The sequence below is a fragment of the Callospermophilus lateralis genome, chromosome 9 (assembly GCF_048772815.1).
Source record: "Callospermophilus lateralis isolate mCalLat2 chromosome 9, mCalLat2.hap1, whole genome shotgun sequence".
Classification (NCBI taxonomy): domain Eukaryota; kingdom Metazoa; phylum Chordata; class Mammalia; order Rodentia; family Sciuridae; genus Callospermophilus; species Callospermophilus lateralis.
In genome coordinates, this window is record NC_135313.1 from 60,736,296 (window position 1) to 60,752,019 (window position 15,724).

Below are 15,724 nucleotides of genomic sequence, written 5' to 3' on the forward strand. Positions count from 1 at the left end.
TCTTTAAACTGCTGCCCAGCCAAAATCTCCTCTTTTTCACTGTTTTTCCTTTTATCTCAGGATTTTCCCTGACATTGACATTATGTCCCACACCAAAATCCTATTTGTATTAACTCTTCAACTCACTGCAAACTTTGAAATGTTGTGGTGTCACAAGTCCCAGCACCTAACACTAACTCCTGTCAAATATATATGATCCTATTAAAGATGCATTTGTTGAATATCTCCTTTTAGACAGACGTTCATAAATTACTTGCTGATTAAAGTGCCCTTAACTGGGGAAGAGCTAACACTTGATTCCTAATTTGCTCAAGGTTTTGTTTGTTCTTCTGGTATGAAGGGTATTCAATAACTGACTGCTCAATAGCCCTAATTCTAGATGTCACTCCAGCACACAAATACTCCACTGACAGCTCAACAGTCACTTTTCATGCAGGCCCCTCCCCTTCCCTCCTCCTTCAACCCCCATCAGCTCAAGAGCTCCTTCGCTGTTACTGACAGACACACTGACAGTTCAGAAGATTTTCCCCGCGCGTCCTTTCCTGCAGTTGCAAGTCCACCTCCCCAGCTCTCATCATCCTGTGACCCAATTCAGTCCCCAACATCACCCCTCTCCCAGTCAATCCAAATCACTTCCTAAGTCTCAAGAACCGGCAGACAGCTTTGCAGCCTTTCCCACAAGTACATAATTGACAGCTCCATACCAGATTCCCCAAGTATCCATTCTTTCTCCCTCCCCTTCTACCCCACGTACTGGCTCTTTTCTCCTTATCCTTGCCGAAAATCCACAGCCCGGTTTTCTAAATATGCTCTCCGCTCCTCCCCACCCCCTTCCCACCACTGACAGCTCAGTCACCTCAACCCCATGTGGCTGTGCCCTCCCCCACACCCTTGCCTTGACAGCTCAGGGTCGGCTCCCAATTCCCCCTTACAGGCCTCCCCCGACCCCAGCAGGGCTGCCAGCAGAGCCTCCCGCCTGGGGTCGCCTCACCAGGGGGAGGGCTCCACTCACCCACTCTCCCGCATCACGTTGCTATCTCCGCAGTCACAGGCGCCCCCGGCCTGGCTGCGAAACATGTTGAAGTCGTGTCCGGTGTGGTCGCCCTGGTGGAAACACTCAGCGCACAGCGACATGCAGGGGGAGATGCCGCACGTCCGGCAGCGGTAGGCCACGAAGTTGGCTGTCCAGACCAGGCCGCAGAGCGCCGCGGGGTCGTAGGCCCGCACCGCGGCGCAGAACTCGTCGTAGCCGCCGCCGCCCGCCAGAAGGCACTTACACCACTCCAGGGCCTCCTCTTCGGCCGCCCCCGGACCGCCCCCGCCGCCGGCCGCCGCCGCCTCCTCACCGCCCGCAGCCGCGGCCAGCGGCCGCTCGGCACTCAGCACCCGCTCCAGCAGCGCCTGCAGCTCCTCAGCACCTGCGCGGTTGTCCGGGCGGCTGAGGGCAGCCTTGAGGTGCGCTGCAGTGGCCGCCTTATCTAAGGCCAGCCCCGGCGCGGGCAGCTCGGGCTGGGACTGCTGCGGCCCCCCGACGGCCGCCGCGGCCGCCGCCGCCGCCATGATGAGAGCTCAGAATTTGGAGAGTCCAGGGCCGGCGGCTCCTCCCGGGAGGGTGGGGGAATTGACTGCTGCGAATGTTCGGCCCGCCCAACTCTCGCGATATTCCGGAGCGGCCGCGCACCTCCGCCTGGGTCCCCGCCCCTGCACACACCCCCTGAGGTTACGGTCCCTTCTTCCCGCCCCTTTCTCCTGGGCTCCGCCTCTGTTCCTTCCCACGTCTCTTGGTTCTCAACTTTCAAAGATGAAAGTCTCTGAGATAAGGCACTGGCTTTAAAGAAAATTTTTAGTAAAAGCAAATTTTTCCTATTTACTTAAGATTATGTATGCCTTCCGGATGTATTTTAGGCACCTGCATTGTTTTGTGATGTTTATTACCGTTTGCAAAACCTAAGTTTCTGTTGACTACTATTATTGAAGCAGTCGCCTAATTATTGCCTGAATCAATTCTTACCCTCACACTATTTCCAGGTTAATCTTTTGAAGTGCATTCTTTAGAAAATTAAAAAGTATTATTGCTATCATTCTCTTGTTCAAAATCTCTAATGGAAACCAAAATCAAATTTAAATCATCTCTCAAAACCCACCATCATTACATATCTTCCAATCTCATATTTATTTCACATGTCCATTCTTATCTGCTAATAGTATTCCAGGTTCATCATAGTAAAGATACCAGTGGGCCTGTTCACCATTTTTTGAAGATGTTCTACCAAATCCTTCCTCTGGATCCTTATCATTCCTGGTTCCTACCCTATACCTAGACGCCCCCTAATTTGGCAATGCTTGGTCAGGTCATTTCCTTTCTTACAAAAAAAAAAAAAAAAAAAAAAAAAAAAAACTCTTAACTTTCTTTTTAATAATATAACTGCCTTCAACTGTAAAAATGTCAGTCCCAGTGCACTAACTGGTAAATTTCTTGAAGGCAAAGAGTGAATATTCATTATCATTGCCCATAAGTGCTCAAATATTAGTCAAAGTTGTTTAAGGGAACAATTACAGATGCTGGGGTTGTTCAGTAGTAGAGTGCTTGCCTGGCATGTGTGAGGCCCTGGGTTTGCTCCTCAGCATTGAGTGTAAATAAATAAAATAAAAGATCCGTTGAAAATTTAAAAATAAAATAAAAAGAGAACAGTAATAGATAATGCTTCTTGAATATCTAATATTTGCCAATTCCTTGTATACTATTTATTTTAAATCCTCTCAATACTCCTATGAAGTGGGTACTTTCAGAGGAAACAAAAACTTAAAGAGATGACTTATGTGCCCAAAAAGACAGTAAGCAACACGTTCAGTACTATCTCCAGCTGCAACAGGGAGCAATTGATAGCAGCCCAGCAAACATTTGGTAAACGAATTTGTTGCATGAATAAGATAAGATGGAAATCTTCTGAACTTTAGTAGAAAAATTCCTAGTGTGTTTTAAACAGGGAGGAAAAGAAAATTAGGGCAACTAATTTGATGATATTAAATGATGAAAAAAAAACCAAGGTTTCAGTCAGCATGGTGGGGCACCCCTGTAATCCCCATGACTCTGGAGGCTGAGGCCCATGGATCAAAGTCAGCCTCAGCAACTTAACCAGGCACTAAGCAACTCAGTGAGACCCTGTCTCTAAAGAAAATACAAAGGGGGTGCAGTGCTGGGGACTTGGCTCAGTGGTTAAACGCCCCTGGATTCATTCCCAGTACCAAAAACAAATTTCCAGAGGATTGTTAAACATTTATAATCTTGAAAATGTTGCACAGACTAGTCTAGTCTGTAGAGCAGTTAATATAGGTCAAATCCTTATGCATTGTCATGGTTTTTTCTCAAAAATCTTTCTAAAGCATGAGTTGAGAAACTTACTAAAAATGTCCTGTTTCAATATTAAACAAATGAGATAATTGCAGTAAGTATAGTTTCGAGATCTTAAAGGACTGAAAGGGAGAGGAAGAGAGGGGGAAAAAGGGAGGGAGGGAAACAGGTGCAATCAGGAACAATGAATTATTTTCTTTCACGGTTCTTTCTTTTCTTTTAAACGCTATCACTGTTGCCTGAAAAATGAGGATAATCATAATTACCTGTCAGGTTTATTGTGAAACTTAAATGTGATCAGCTGGCAAAATACTTTGTACATAGTAGGAACAATATTTTTTATGATAGGAATGTCAACAATTACCATTGTTAAGGTTACCATGCACACGGAAAAGATGTGATCTATATTTGGAAGCCAGACAGAAATTTAGAAATTAATACTGTTGTGAGCATCATGTATATTTATGTGTTCAGCAGCTATCTACTTCACCCCCTTCTGGTAATAGAGATGGCGTGGGCCACCAGCTGGATTGGCCAGAGTTTTTCCCCAGAGTTTTAAGTGGAGCTGGCAGAGAAAAAAACCTTTGTCTTTGTGAAGTTCTGGGGGACCTGGCCTAGAACAAGGATTGGGAGAGGTGCATGCACAGAGGATGTTCTGGAGACAAACAGATGCTTAGTGAAAGCAAAATGGAGATGTATCTGGAATCATCTCCCCCTTGCTTTGCTGTTTATATAATTGAATATGATCCTCTTTTTGACTTAAACTCGTTGAAGTTGGATTTTTGTCTCTTGCAACTCAGAGTTCTAATGAATACAAAAGCAACTTTGGACCTGCTTTATGTTTTCTGTTAAGGGTCTTTATTCTAATTTTGCAAGAAATTACACTACATGCCATTTGTAACTTTTATCTCCTCTGTGTGATTTATTTTAATTTGGAAAACCAACATAGAAATATTTACAAGGTTCTTCTCCATATTAATGAAATTGGAATACATACAAATATATAGTATTTAGATATTATTTTGTAGCTTTCTGTAACAGCCATACAATGCATCATTATTTATACAGTGTCTTTAGTAGTAGCATACTTAAATATAATTTTATGAGGTATAGCATTTAAGCAAGTGCAGAGTTTTCAGTTGAATTTCAATCTGGCTTTCTTTCATGAAAATATGATCATTTTAGGAATTCCCCATGACACAGAACAATGATTTGAGGGATTGGTAATTTAGAATAGTTTTTATGTTGCACCAATTCATTGAAAAAAAAATTATCAGGCTTCCTGGGTCCAAATGATAGAAGCCCTGGGCTGAGATTGTGGCTCAGCGGTAGAGCGCTTGCCTAGCACGGGCGGGATCCGGGTTCCACATAAGTGTAAAATAAAGATATGGTGTTCACCTATAACTTAAGAATAAATATTTTTAAAAAAATGATAGAAGCCCCCAAATCCTGGGAGAAACAAAAAGATTTGAGAACCTGTCTTACTGAATTTGAAAGCTAAAGCAGTAACATTTTTTTAACCGGACAGAAGTTGATTATTTCATCCATTTCAAACAGTAAGTAATATTTCTGATTATTTAGTGAATATTTGGTAAGAGTGATTATTAGAAAATCACTAGTAAATAATTTCTAGGTAGTAATTATTTAGTAATATTTCTGATTATTTAGTTTTAGTGAAGTATAATATCATCTTTTAGATAATTCAGTGATTTTTCAGTAAACTTAAGTAGTTGTAACCATCACCACAATCCAAATTCAGGACATTTCCATCACTTTTTTTAAAATAATCCCTGGGGGCTGAGGTTGTGTCTCAGTGGTAGTGTGCTTGCCTAGCACATTCGGGGCCCCGAGTTCGATCCTCAACACCACATAAAAATAAATAAACAAAATAAAGTTATTTAAAAAAAAAAAAAAAAGAGCCTAATATGTTGGAAAGAAAAAAAAAATCCCTGGTACCTATACTCAGTCTTTCCCTTTTCTCACCCACCAGCCCAGAAAACCACTAATCTAATTTCTATAGATTTTTTGAACAGCTTTTTTGAACAGTTCTTGTACATGGACTCATATAGTATATATGAGTCATTCACTGATCTATTTTTGTAGATCATCCATATTGTAGCATATATCATTATTAAGTTATTTTCTATTGTAGAATAGTAGTCTATCAGATGACTATGCAACATTTTGTTTAGCCATCTACAAGCTGATAAGCTTTTGGGTCATTTCTAATTTTTTTTTCAATTATGAATAAAGCTACTAGGAATATTTACCTATAAATATTAACAAAGGGCTTTTGTAAATATTCAGTCTTTATGTGGAAAGTCTTTGTATGGAAATAGACTTTAATTTATCTTGCGTGGATACCTAAGATTAGAATTGCAGGGCTCTGTGGTAAATTTATTTGTAACTTTTTAAGAAACTGCCAAATGTAGATCGGAGCCAACCTTTTCATCTATCAGACGCATAGTCTCTGATTTGATATCAAGCTCCTTGATCCATTTTGAGTTAACTTTTGTGCATGGCGAGAGGAGGGGATTCAGTTTCATTTTATTGCATATGGATTTCCAGTTTTCCCAGCACCATTTGTTGAAGATGCTATCCTTCCTCCATTGCATGCTTTTAGCCCCTTTATCGAATATAAGATAGTTGTAATTTTGTGGATTGGTTTCTGTGTCCTCTATTCTATACCATTGGTCCACCGCCTGTTTTGGTACCAGTACCATGCTGTTTTTGTTACTATTGCTTTGTAGTACAGTTTGAAATCTGGTATCGCTACACCTCCTGATTCACACTTCCTGCTTAGAATTGCTTTTGCTATTCTGGGTCTTTTATTTTTCCATATGAATTTCATGATTGCTTTATCTATTTCTACAAGAAATGCCGTTGGGATTTTGATTGGCATTGCATTGAACCTATAGAGAACTTTTGGTAATATTGCCATTTTGATGATGTTAGTTCTGCCTATCCATGAACAGGGTATATTTTTCCATCTTCTGAGATCTTCTTCTATTTCTCTCTTTAGGGTTCTGTAGTTTTCATTGTATAAATCTTTCACCTCTTTTGTTAGGTTGATTCCCAAGTATTTTATTTTTTTTGAGGATATTGTGAATGGGGTAGATGTCCTCATTTCCAGTTCAGAAGATTTGTCGCTGATATACAGGAATGCCTTTGATTTATGCGTGTTGATTTTATATCCAGCCACTTTGCTGAATTCATTTATTAGCTCTAGTAGTTTCTTTGTAGACCCTTTTGTGTCTTCTAGGTATAGGACACCCATAGCACAAGAGTTAATAACAAGAATCAACAAATGGGACTTACTTAAACTAAAAAGTTTTTTCTCAGCAAGAGAAACAATAAGAGAGGTAAATAGGGAGCCTACATCATGGGAACAAATTTTTACTCCTCACACTTCAGATAGAGCCCTAATATCCAGAGTATACAAAGAACTCAAAAAATTAAACAATAAGAAAACAAATAACCCAATCAACAAATGGGCCAAAGACCTGAACAGACACTTCTCAGAGGAGGACATACAATCAATCAACAAGTACATGAAAAAATGCTCACCATCTCTAGCAGTCAGAGAAATGCAAATCAAAACCACCCTAAGATACCACCTCACTCCAGTAAGATTGGCAGCCATTATGAAGTCGAACAATAACAAGTGCTGGCGAGGATGTGGGGAAAAGGGTACTCTTATACATTGCTGGTGGGACTGCAAAATGGTGAGGCCAATATGGAAAGCAGTATGGAGATTCCTGGGAAAGCTGGGAATGGAACCACCATTTGACCCAGCTATTGCCCTTCTCGGACTATTCCCTGAAGACCTCAAAAGAGCGTACTACAGGGATACTGCCACATCGATGTTCATAGCAGCACAATTCACAATAGCTAGACTGTGGAACCAACCCCGATGCCCCTCAATAGATGAATGGATAAAAAAAATGTGGCATTTATACACAATGGAGTACTACGCAGCACTAAGAAATGACAAAATCATGGAATTTGCAGGGAAATGGATGGCACTAGAGCAGATTATGCTAAGTGAGGCTAGCCAATCCCTAAAAAACAAATGCCAAATGTCTTCTTTGATATAATGAGAGCAACCAAGAACAGAGCAGGGAGGAAGAGCAGGAGGAAAAGATTAACATTAAGCAGAGTCATGAAGTGGGAGGGAAAGGGAGAGAAAAGGGAAATTGCTTGGAAATGGAAGGAGACCCTCATTGTTATACAAAATTACATATAAGAGTTTGTGAGGGGAATGGGAAAAAAAATAAGGAGAGAAATGAATTACAGTAGATGGGGTAGAGGGAGAAGATGGGAGGGGAGGGGAGGGGGGATAGTAGAGGATAGGAAAGGTAGCAGAATACAACAGTTACTATTATGGTATTATGTAAAAATGTGGATATGTAACCGATGTGATTCTGCAATCTTTGTAATGTTTTGAATAACCAATAAAAAAATAAAATAAAATAAAATAAAATAAAATAAAATAAAAAGAAACTGCCAAATGGTTAACAAATAGTCTGTACCATTTTATATTTCCCCAGGTGATGTATAAGGGTTCCTGGGTTTCTGTAACCTTGCCAGTATTTGTTATTCTCTGTCTTTTTTTTTTTTAATTGCCATTCTAATGGTATGTATCTCATTGTAGTTTTAATTTGCCTTTCTTTAATAACTAATTATGCATCTTTATATGTGTTTAATAGGTACTTATGTATTTTCTTTGGTAAGAATCTATTCAAATTTTTGTCATTTTTTAGTTTTTGAGTATATTTGAATTTTATTTTTTATTTTTTTATTAACACATATTGATGTACTATCAATGGGGTTCAGTGTGATATTTCCATATATGCATACAGCATGCACTGATCCACTTTTTTGCCCATTATTCAATTTAGATTTTTTTATTCATTTTATTATTGGTTCTATTTAATGATTCTTTAGTTTTGAATAGGTTCCATGTGGTCATGAGAAGTATAGGCAGGAAATCTGGCAAATGTTTGGATTTTTGTACATGTACTGCAACTGAAAAAGGGATGATATTTAAACTTTTTTTGTTTGTCAGTGTTGTTACAGAGTTGAGGAGAAACTGACGACAAATGGTGGAATTTTGTAGAAATTTATGAGTGTGTCGAGACCACTGTGGAATGCTGAAAGACTGCATTTGCCAACATGCATCATCACTGTCTCGCAGAGCAGGCGTCCTTGTTATTCTCCACAGGAATGCAATCCTGGAGAGAAACCAGCATATTTCCCCAACTGCCCTAACCCATGGACAATTATTATTAAATACACACTTGTTCTGCCATAGTTAGAAGATGTTCCTGGATTTTACATGTATCATAATTTGTATTATAAAGAGAATTATTGAGCGACTTTTAAATTAATTATCACAGTTAAATGATGATTGTGAAATGTTTTACTAACATAGAAAGCCATGACATAGAAGATAACATATTTAAATTATGTTCAATTTATTACTAATACTAGATTATAGGTTGAAGCACTCTTGTTCTCTTTGGACTGTTCCTCTTAGAGGTGTTTAATTCATCTTTGTCCTCTGTCCTGTGCTACTAAGTTATTTATACAACACATTCAGCTCTCTGGAGGTAAGCTAGATTTTCAGTTCTGGAGGGATAAAAATTATTATTTCTTTCAAGATTTGTATTTTTGTATATAGCACAGTATAATCCCTGAATATTTTAATTCCTTTAGATCTGAGATGGGACCTAGGAAACTGTTTTTGTGTGTAGAACTTCAGATGATTCCTAGGATTAGGCAAAATTGGGAAGCATGGTATGGCAGAACTCATCTGGCACTGAGTATCATAGCACATGCCTGTAATCCCAGCTATTTGAGAGGCTGAGGTAGAAGGATCACAAATTCAAGGCCAGCCTCAGCCACTTAATGAGACCCTGTCTCAAAATTAAAAAAAAAAAAAAAAATGGGGGACTGGGGATGTAGCCCAGCAGTAAAGCATCCCTAAATCCAATCTCCAGCACACAAAAAAAGAATAAGAATTCAGGGGGCTGGGGATGTGGCTCAAGTGGTAGCGCGCTTGCCTGGAATGCGTGCGGCCCGGGTTCGATCCTAAGCACCACATACAAACAAAGATGTTGTGTCCGCCAAGAACTAAAAAAAAATAAATATTAAGAAAAATTCTCTCTCTCTCTCTCTCTCTCTCTCTCTCTCTCTTTAAAAAAAAAAAAAAGAATTCAGGGCTGGGGTAACACTATTCTGGGGTTGTGACTCAGTGGTGCAGCGGTTGTCTAGCATGTGTGAGGGACTGGGTTCAATCCTCAGCACCACATATAAATAAATAAAAATTCATCAACAACTAATAAAACATTAAAAAAAAAAAGAGCAAGAATTCAGGGGGCACAATTTACATTAAATATAATACTCTTGACGTGTAGCTTACAAACTGAGAAAGCATATTATAAATTGCATAATAATCTAAAAATACATTAGATAATAATAATACTATTGTTATCATTATTTTACTTCTGATCTTGAAATGAGAAAACCTTTTTCTTTTTTTGAGACCAGGTTTCATTATGTTGCCCACTCTGGACTTGAACTCCTGGAGTCAAAATAGTCCTCTGTCTCAGCCTCCCAAGTAACTGGGGCTAGAGGCTAAAAAAAACATAGAGGATGTTTGGGCAATGATCACTGGGTTTTCTGCTATAAGGGTCCCTGAGAGAATTCTCCAGACTCCCAGCTCATGCACCCTCACACTGATTGAACAATTAATCAAATACTACTTAATAATATAACTGAGTTTCTTGAAATGTGTTTTAATTATTTTCTTGTCCCTAATACACTATCTTACAAATTTCAAATATGAAATTCTGTATATGAATATTCATTAACCACTTTATAAAGTATGGTTTGCAGATCTTTGGGGAATCCCAAATCCCTTTCTAGAAATCCCCCAAATCAGGATTATTTTCATAATCATATTAAAACCTTATTTGTTTTCTTTATTCTCATGATTTTGGAAGCAGAAAGTGTTTTCCAGATGCGACATGATGTGTTTTAATATCATCATTCTTGGGCTGGGGATGTGGCTCAAGCAGTAGCGAGCTCGCCTGGCATGCTTGCGGCCCGGGATCGATCAAATACAAAGATGTGGGCTGGGGATGTGGCTCAAGCGGTAGCGCGCTCGCCTGGCATGCGTGCAGCCCAGGTTCGATCCTCAGCACCACATACAAACAAAGATGTTGTGTCCACCGATAACCAAAAAAATAAATATTAAAAATTCAAAAAAAAAAAAAAAAATACAAAGATGTTGTGTCCGCCGAAAACTAGAAAATAAATATTAAAAAATTCTCTCTCTCTCTCTCTAACTCTCTCTTTAAGAAAAAAAAATTAAAAAATAATAATAATATCATCATTCTCACAATTAATAGAAAGTGGTTCTTTTGTATCCTTGTGGTTTTTAGACCTTACTGAGGTAATAAATAATAGGATTAGGGTTTAAACGTGTGCAATTTCAGAGATGAATTCAGTTTGTTCTTAGTATATCTATCATATTCTTACTGGTTCAATACAGTTATATCTGCTGTTACCATAAACTAAATTGTTATTTTGAAATCCTCAAATTTTCACTGTCCACTTGCAAAAATATAAAAAATATACTACCTGTATCATTTTGCAGTAATTATTTAAATTTGAAAACATTTTTATTTTTATTTATTTTTATTAAAGAGAGAGTGAGAGACAGAGAAAGAGAGAGAGAGAGAGAGAGAGAGAGAGAGAATTTTTTAATATTTATTCTTTAGTTATCGGTGGACACAACATCTTTGTTTGTATGTGGTTCTGAGGATCGAACCCAGGCCGCAAGCATGCCAGGCGAGCGCGCTACCACTTGAGCCACATCCCCAGCCCTGAAAACATTTTTAAAGGTTTTAATTTAAAATGTTATTTTTAAAACTGTTAAGGATTTTATATTTAATTCTAAAATAGAATTTACTCATTGTTGGGTGCAGAGCAGGCTGAACTGTGTTGTCTGCAGGGCAGGCTGAACAGATGTTGGCTGCAAGATACCCCACGCACTCAAACTCCCCTCTATCTGGTCCTTTATCACCGGTTTGCCTCAAGTCTGAACATTCAAACCCGCTCAAGGCTGAACACTTAACCCCCCCTTGGGCCAACAAGGCAGCTTGCAGACCCAGAGGCCCCATTAGATTTGGGCTATAAAAACTACCTCCTGCCAGGCCCCCCTCTCTCTTGCTCTCTCTCTCTTGCTCTCTTTGTCTTTCTTGCGCGAGCTCTCTGTCTCTCTCTTGCTCTTGCTCTCTCCCTCTTCATCTCTCCTCTTTTTTTCTCTCTCTCTCTGTCTGTCTGTCTCTGTCTGTCTGTCTCTCTCTCTCTCTCTCTCTCCTTCTTTCCTTTCTCTTTGTTGCACTGCTGCAATAAAGATCTTTTGGTTGCTCCAAGTGTTGTGGTCACTTTTCTTTCACTCATAGCTTTTTTTTTTTTTAACATTTCTTACATTTAAGTATGAGTTCGGCTCTCCTCCAGTCGCCCAAGATGCCGAAGGGAAAGAAGGCCAAGGGGAAGAAGGTATCCCCGGCCCCCACCGTGGTCAAGAGGCAAGAGGCCAAGAAGGTAGTGAACCCACTGTAGGAGAAGAGGCCAAAGAACTTCGGTATTGGACAGGACATCCAGCCCAAAATGGACCGCTTTGTAAAATAGCCCTGCTACATCCAGCTACATTCACCCAGGCCTCGGTCAGTCAAACAGCCACCCAGCTGCTTAAGCTTGCCGGCAAGTACAGACCTGAGACCAAGCAGGAAAAGAAACAGAGGCTGTTGGCCCGGGGTTAAAAGAAGGCTGCTGGCAAAGGGGATGTCGCCACAAAGAGATCACCTATCCTTCGAGCAGAGGTCAATACTATCACCATCTTGGTGAAGAACAAGAAGGCTCAGCTGGTGGTGATCACACAGGACGTGAATCCCATAGAGCTGGTTGTCTTCCTGCCTGCCCTGTGTCACAAGAAGGGAGTCCCTTACTGCAGCATCAAGGAAGGCTAGGCTGCCTGGGACATCTGACGTGCCTTCACACAGGTTAACTCAGAAGACAAAGGAGCTCTGGCTAAGTTGGTGGAAGCTATCAGAACCAACTACAATGACAGATATGATGAGAGAGATCGTTGCCACAGGAGAGGCAACATCCTGGGTCCAAAATCTGTGGCTCTCCTTGCCAAGGTAGAAAAGACAAAGAATAAAGAACTCACCATTAAACTGGGATAAATGTACTCTTTTGCATTTCTGTACATAAAAATAATAAATCGTCCTTCAACCAGTATCTTGGGCTGAAGGCAGTAAACTTGTTCCAGGCAGTAGCAAGGGCATGCCCGTAGTGTGAGAGCTTTAGAAAATCATTGTGTAACTTGCATGAAAAGGCTGTATATAGCAGTAAAATGCTCAGAAACCAAGCCAGGGTTTTGTGATTGACCAGGCACTGCCTTATTTAAGATAGCAATGAATATGAGTCTATAAAGCATTTATTTATACTGATGTTGTTACCGCTGTTGACTGGTGACGAGTCCTTGCTTCCCCAATGTTGAAGAATAACACCAAAGAAGCACACCAATGCAAGGTCAGAGTAGAAATTGGAAGTTTATTAAAGGACAGCAGAAAAGACTTCTCCCGGAGGACGAAGGGGACCCAAGAGGTGGAATCTGTGGAAGTGAGGTTGTCTCCCCTTTTTATAGTTTTGGTGATGGAATGTAGGTTGGAAGGCCTGAGGGGTGGGATACAAGTGGGCCAAACAAGCAACCTGGGCAGGAAGGACTTCATTATCACTTCTTGGGATGGGCTATCTCCAAATCTGTTGGGGGCTGTTTCCTGGGTTCCATTAACATTTCTTTGGGGTGGACTTTGGCCTAGGGCCTTTCCAGGACTTCATTAACATTCCATGAGTTGTCCTGCTTTTCCAGAATCATTATCAGCATGGCCTCCATTTTAGATTTCACTGATGAATTTAGATCACCCGATTTACCTAACTACACTGACTACCTAACTTTAAATCTGGCTTCAATGTTACCGCTGTTTACCAGTGATGAGTCCTTGCTTCCCTGAATGCTGAAGTACAAAACCAGAGAAGCACTCAGAGACAAGTGTAGAGTGGAATAATAATAAGTGTCCTTTTAAAGGACAGCAGAAAAGACTTCTCCCCGGAGGAAGAAGAGGACCCGAAAGGAAGAATTCTGGAAGGGGGAGGTCTTCCCTTTTTCATAGCTAAGGTCTTTCAGCTCTGTCACACTCCTGTCCTTTGTTTCCCTTTATCTTTCAGTGATAGAATGCAGGTGAGAAGACCCAATAGGTGGGATATTGGTTGGCTAGAGTAGTAATCTGTGCAGGAAGGGCCTGGGGCAGCTTTTGATTAGCACTTCCCTGTTTGCTGGGAGCTATTTCATTAACAGTTCCTTAGGATGGGTTCCCAAGTCTTGGAGACATTAACATTTCAATTTCCCCAAGTGCTGCTCTGGTTTCTTGGATTCCATTCTCTATAATGGCCTCCATTTTATTTATCTTACTCGATATTAGACCTAGTTACCTAGCTACACTAACTACCTATCCTCAAATCTGGCTTCACTGATAATACATGATCCAGTGAAGTCAAGTCTCTTGAAATGCCAAAAAAAAAAAAAAAAAAAAAAGAATGAGTCCTATTGAAAGACCCCAGCCCAGAAACCCCAGGCCCCATTGTGAAACCATCAGGGCGTGTTGCTAACCCACGTAAAGAGAGGTCTCTCTGTTAATCAGTTAAGGGTAGTCTATTGTGAGGGAACAGGATGGTTGAGGAAGAACAGAAAAGCAGATCCCAAGGCATGCCTGAACAAACAGGAACTGATATGATAAGCAGGAACAGAAAAACCAGAGTGTTAATATGTAACTGTCATGAGGTTTATCCAGGAACATAAAGTGAAAAACAACTTTGCCCTTTAGGTAATCTATATGTTGGGTTCAAAATAACCAATAAGAAACCTGTCACTTCCCGCGCGCGCGAAACCTGCCCCATTATCCTATAAAAGACCTGTACCCCAAAGCCCGGTGTGCCAGTTCACCAAAGCTCCGGCTGAGGTTTTGCTGAGCACCCACAGGCGTCTGTGTCTGAATAAACCTCTTGCGTTTGCAGCCAGTGCCTCGTGCATCTTTCTTGGACAGGGAATCGGTGGGTCTTTCACTATAATACATGGCTGAACTTGTAATTTTCCTTATTTCTCCAGATTCAGCACCAAATAAGTATCAGTTCTTTTTTTAAATGTGAATGCTTGGCAATAAGCTTATTTCATGCTGAAATACTCAGAGTATTAAATAACTTTCTTAATCTTGTGATTTATCTTGGAACAATAGCATTGACACTTGCACTGATTTTGCAAAAGCACTGCTAAATAAAACTGCTTTTAATATGGTATGAATCAATGCAACAGCAGTCGTCATCTAGTTGTCATTGTACTTGTCTGCTAAATACTGGAAGAAAAATAAGCAGTTTCACTTTAAAATCGCCTCAATAAAACAGTAAAAAATATTAATTTGATTGCATTTCAATCCATGAGGACACATCTTCTTAATATTTTTTAAAAGCTTTTTGTAGTTGTAGATAGACAGAATGCCTTTGTTTATTTTTATGTTGGGTTAAGGATTGAATCCAGTGCGTCACACATGCTAGGCAAGCACTCTGCCACTGAGCTACAGCCCCAGCCCACACCTTCTTAATATTTTTAAAAATATCTTTATTGCATTATTTATTTTTTTAAGAGAGAGAATTTTAATATTTATTTATTTTATTTTATTATTATTATTATTTTTTAGATTTCAGTGGATACAACATCTTTGTATGTGGTGCTGAGGATCGAACCAGGGCTGCACGCATGCCAGGTGAGCGCGCTACCACTTGAGCCACATCCCCAGCCCCCCATTTTAACCATTTTAAATGCACAACTTAAGTGACATTAAGTACATTCACAATGTTATGTAATGATCATCACCATCAATATCTAGAACTTTTTCATCATTTCAAGCAGAAACTCTCTACTTATTAAACAATAATTATAGATTCCCCAACCCACTCTCTCTCAACCCTGACTACCTCTATTCTACTTTGTCTCTATATATTTACCTAGTCTAGGTATTTCATATAAATGGAATCATATAATATCTGTCCTTCTGTGTTTATTATTCCACTTTGTCAGATCAGGCGGGGGAGGCTTTATTGAGATATCACTCCCTGGTGGAACTTGATCAGACCCACAGAGGGGACAGGGGAAGGGTCTGAGGAGAAACCGCGTGGAAGCTCAACCAGAATGGACTTTTATGGGGCTTACAGCAGGAAGGGAAGTGCTTGGGACAGGAAAAG

General features: G+C 40.1%; 1 protein-coding gene and 1 pseudogene across 6 annotated transcripts in view; one reads left to right on the forward strand and one right to left on the reverse strand.

Annotated features, from left to right (window-relative positions):
- The window catches only part of Ubr3 (ubiquitin protein ligase E3 component n-recognin 3), a 237,067-nt gene extending 235,465 nt beyond the window's left edge, over positions 1-1,602 (reverse strand). For all 6 annotated transcript variants that reach the window (XM_076865444.2, XM_076865439.2, XM_076865443.2 and 3 more), the window contains exon 1: positions 1,013-1,602. In XM_076865444.2, coding sequence (XP_076721559.2) covers positions 1,013-1,560 — 548 coding nt within the window. In that variant the 5' untranslated portion in view covers positions 1,561-1,602. The remainder of the gene's footprint in view (positions 1-1,012) is intronic.
- A 10,288-nt stretch (positions 1,603-11,890) lies between these two features.
- On the forward strand, positions 11,891-12,612 carry LOC143406763 (large ribosomal subunit protein eL8 pseudogene; annotated as a pseudogene).
- The last annotated feature ends 3,112 nt before the right edge of the window (positions 12,613-15,724 follow it).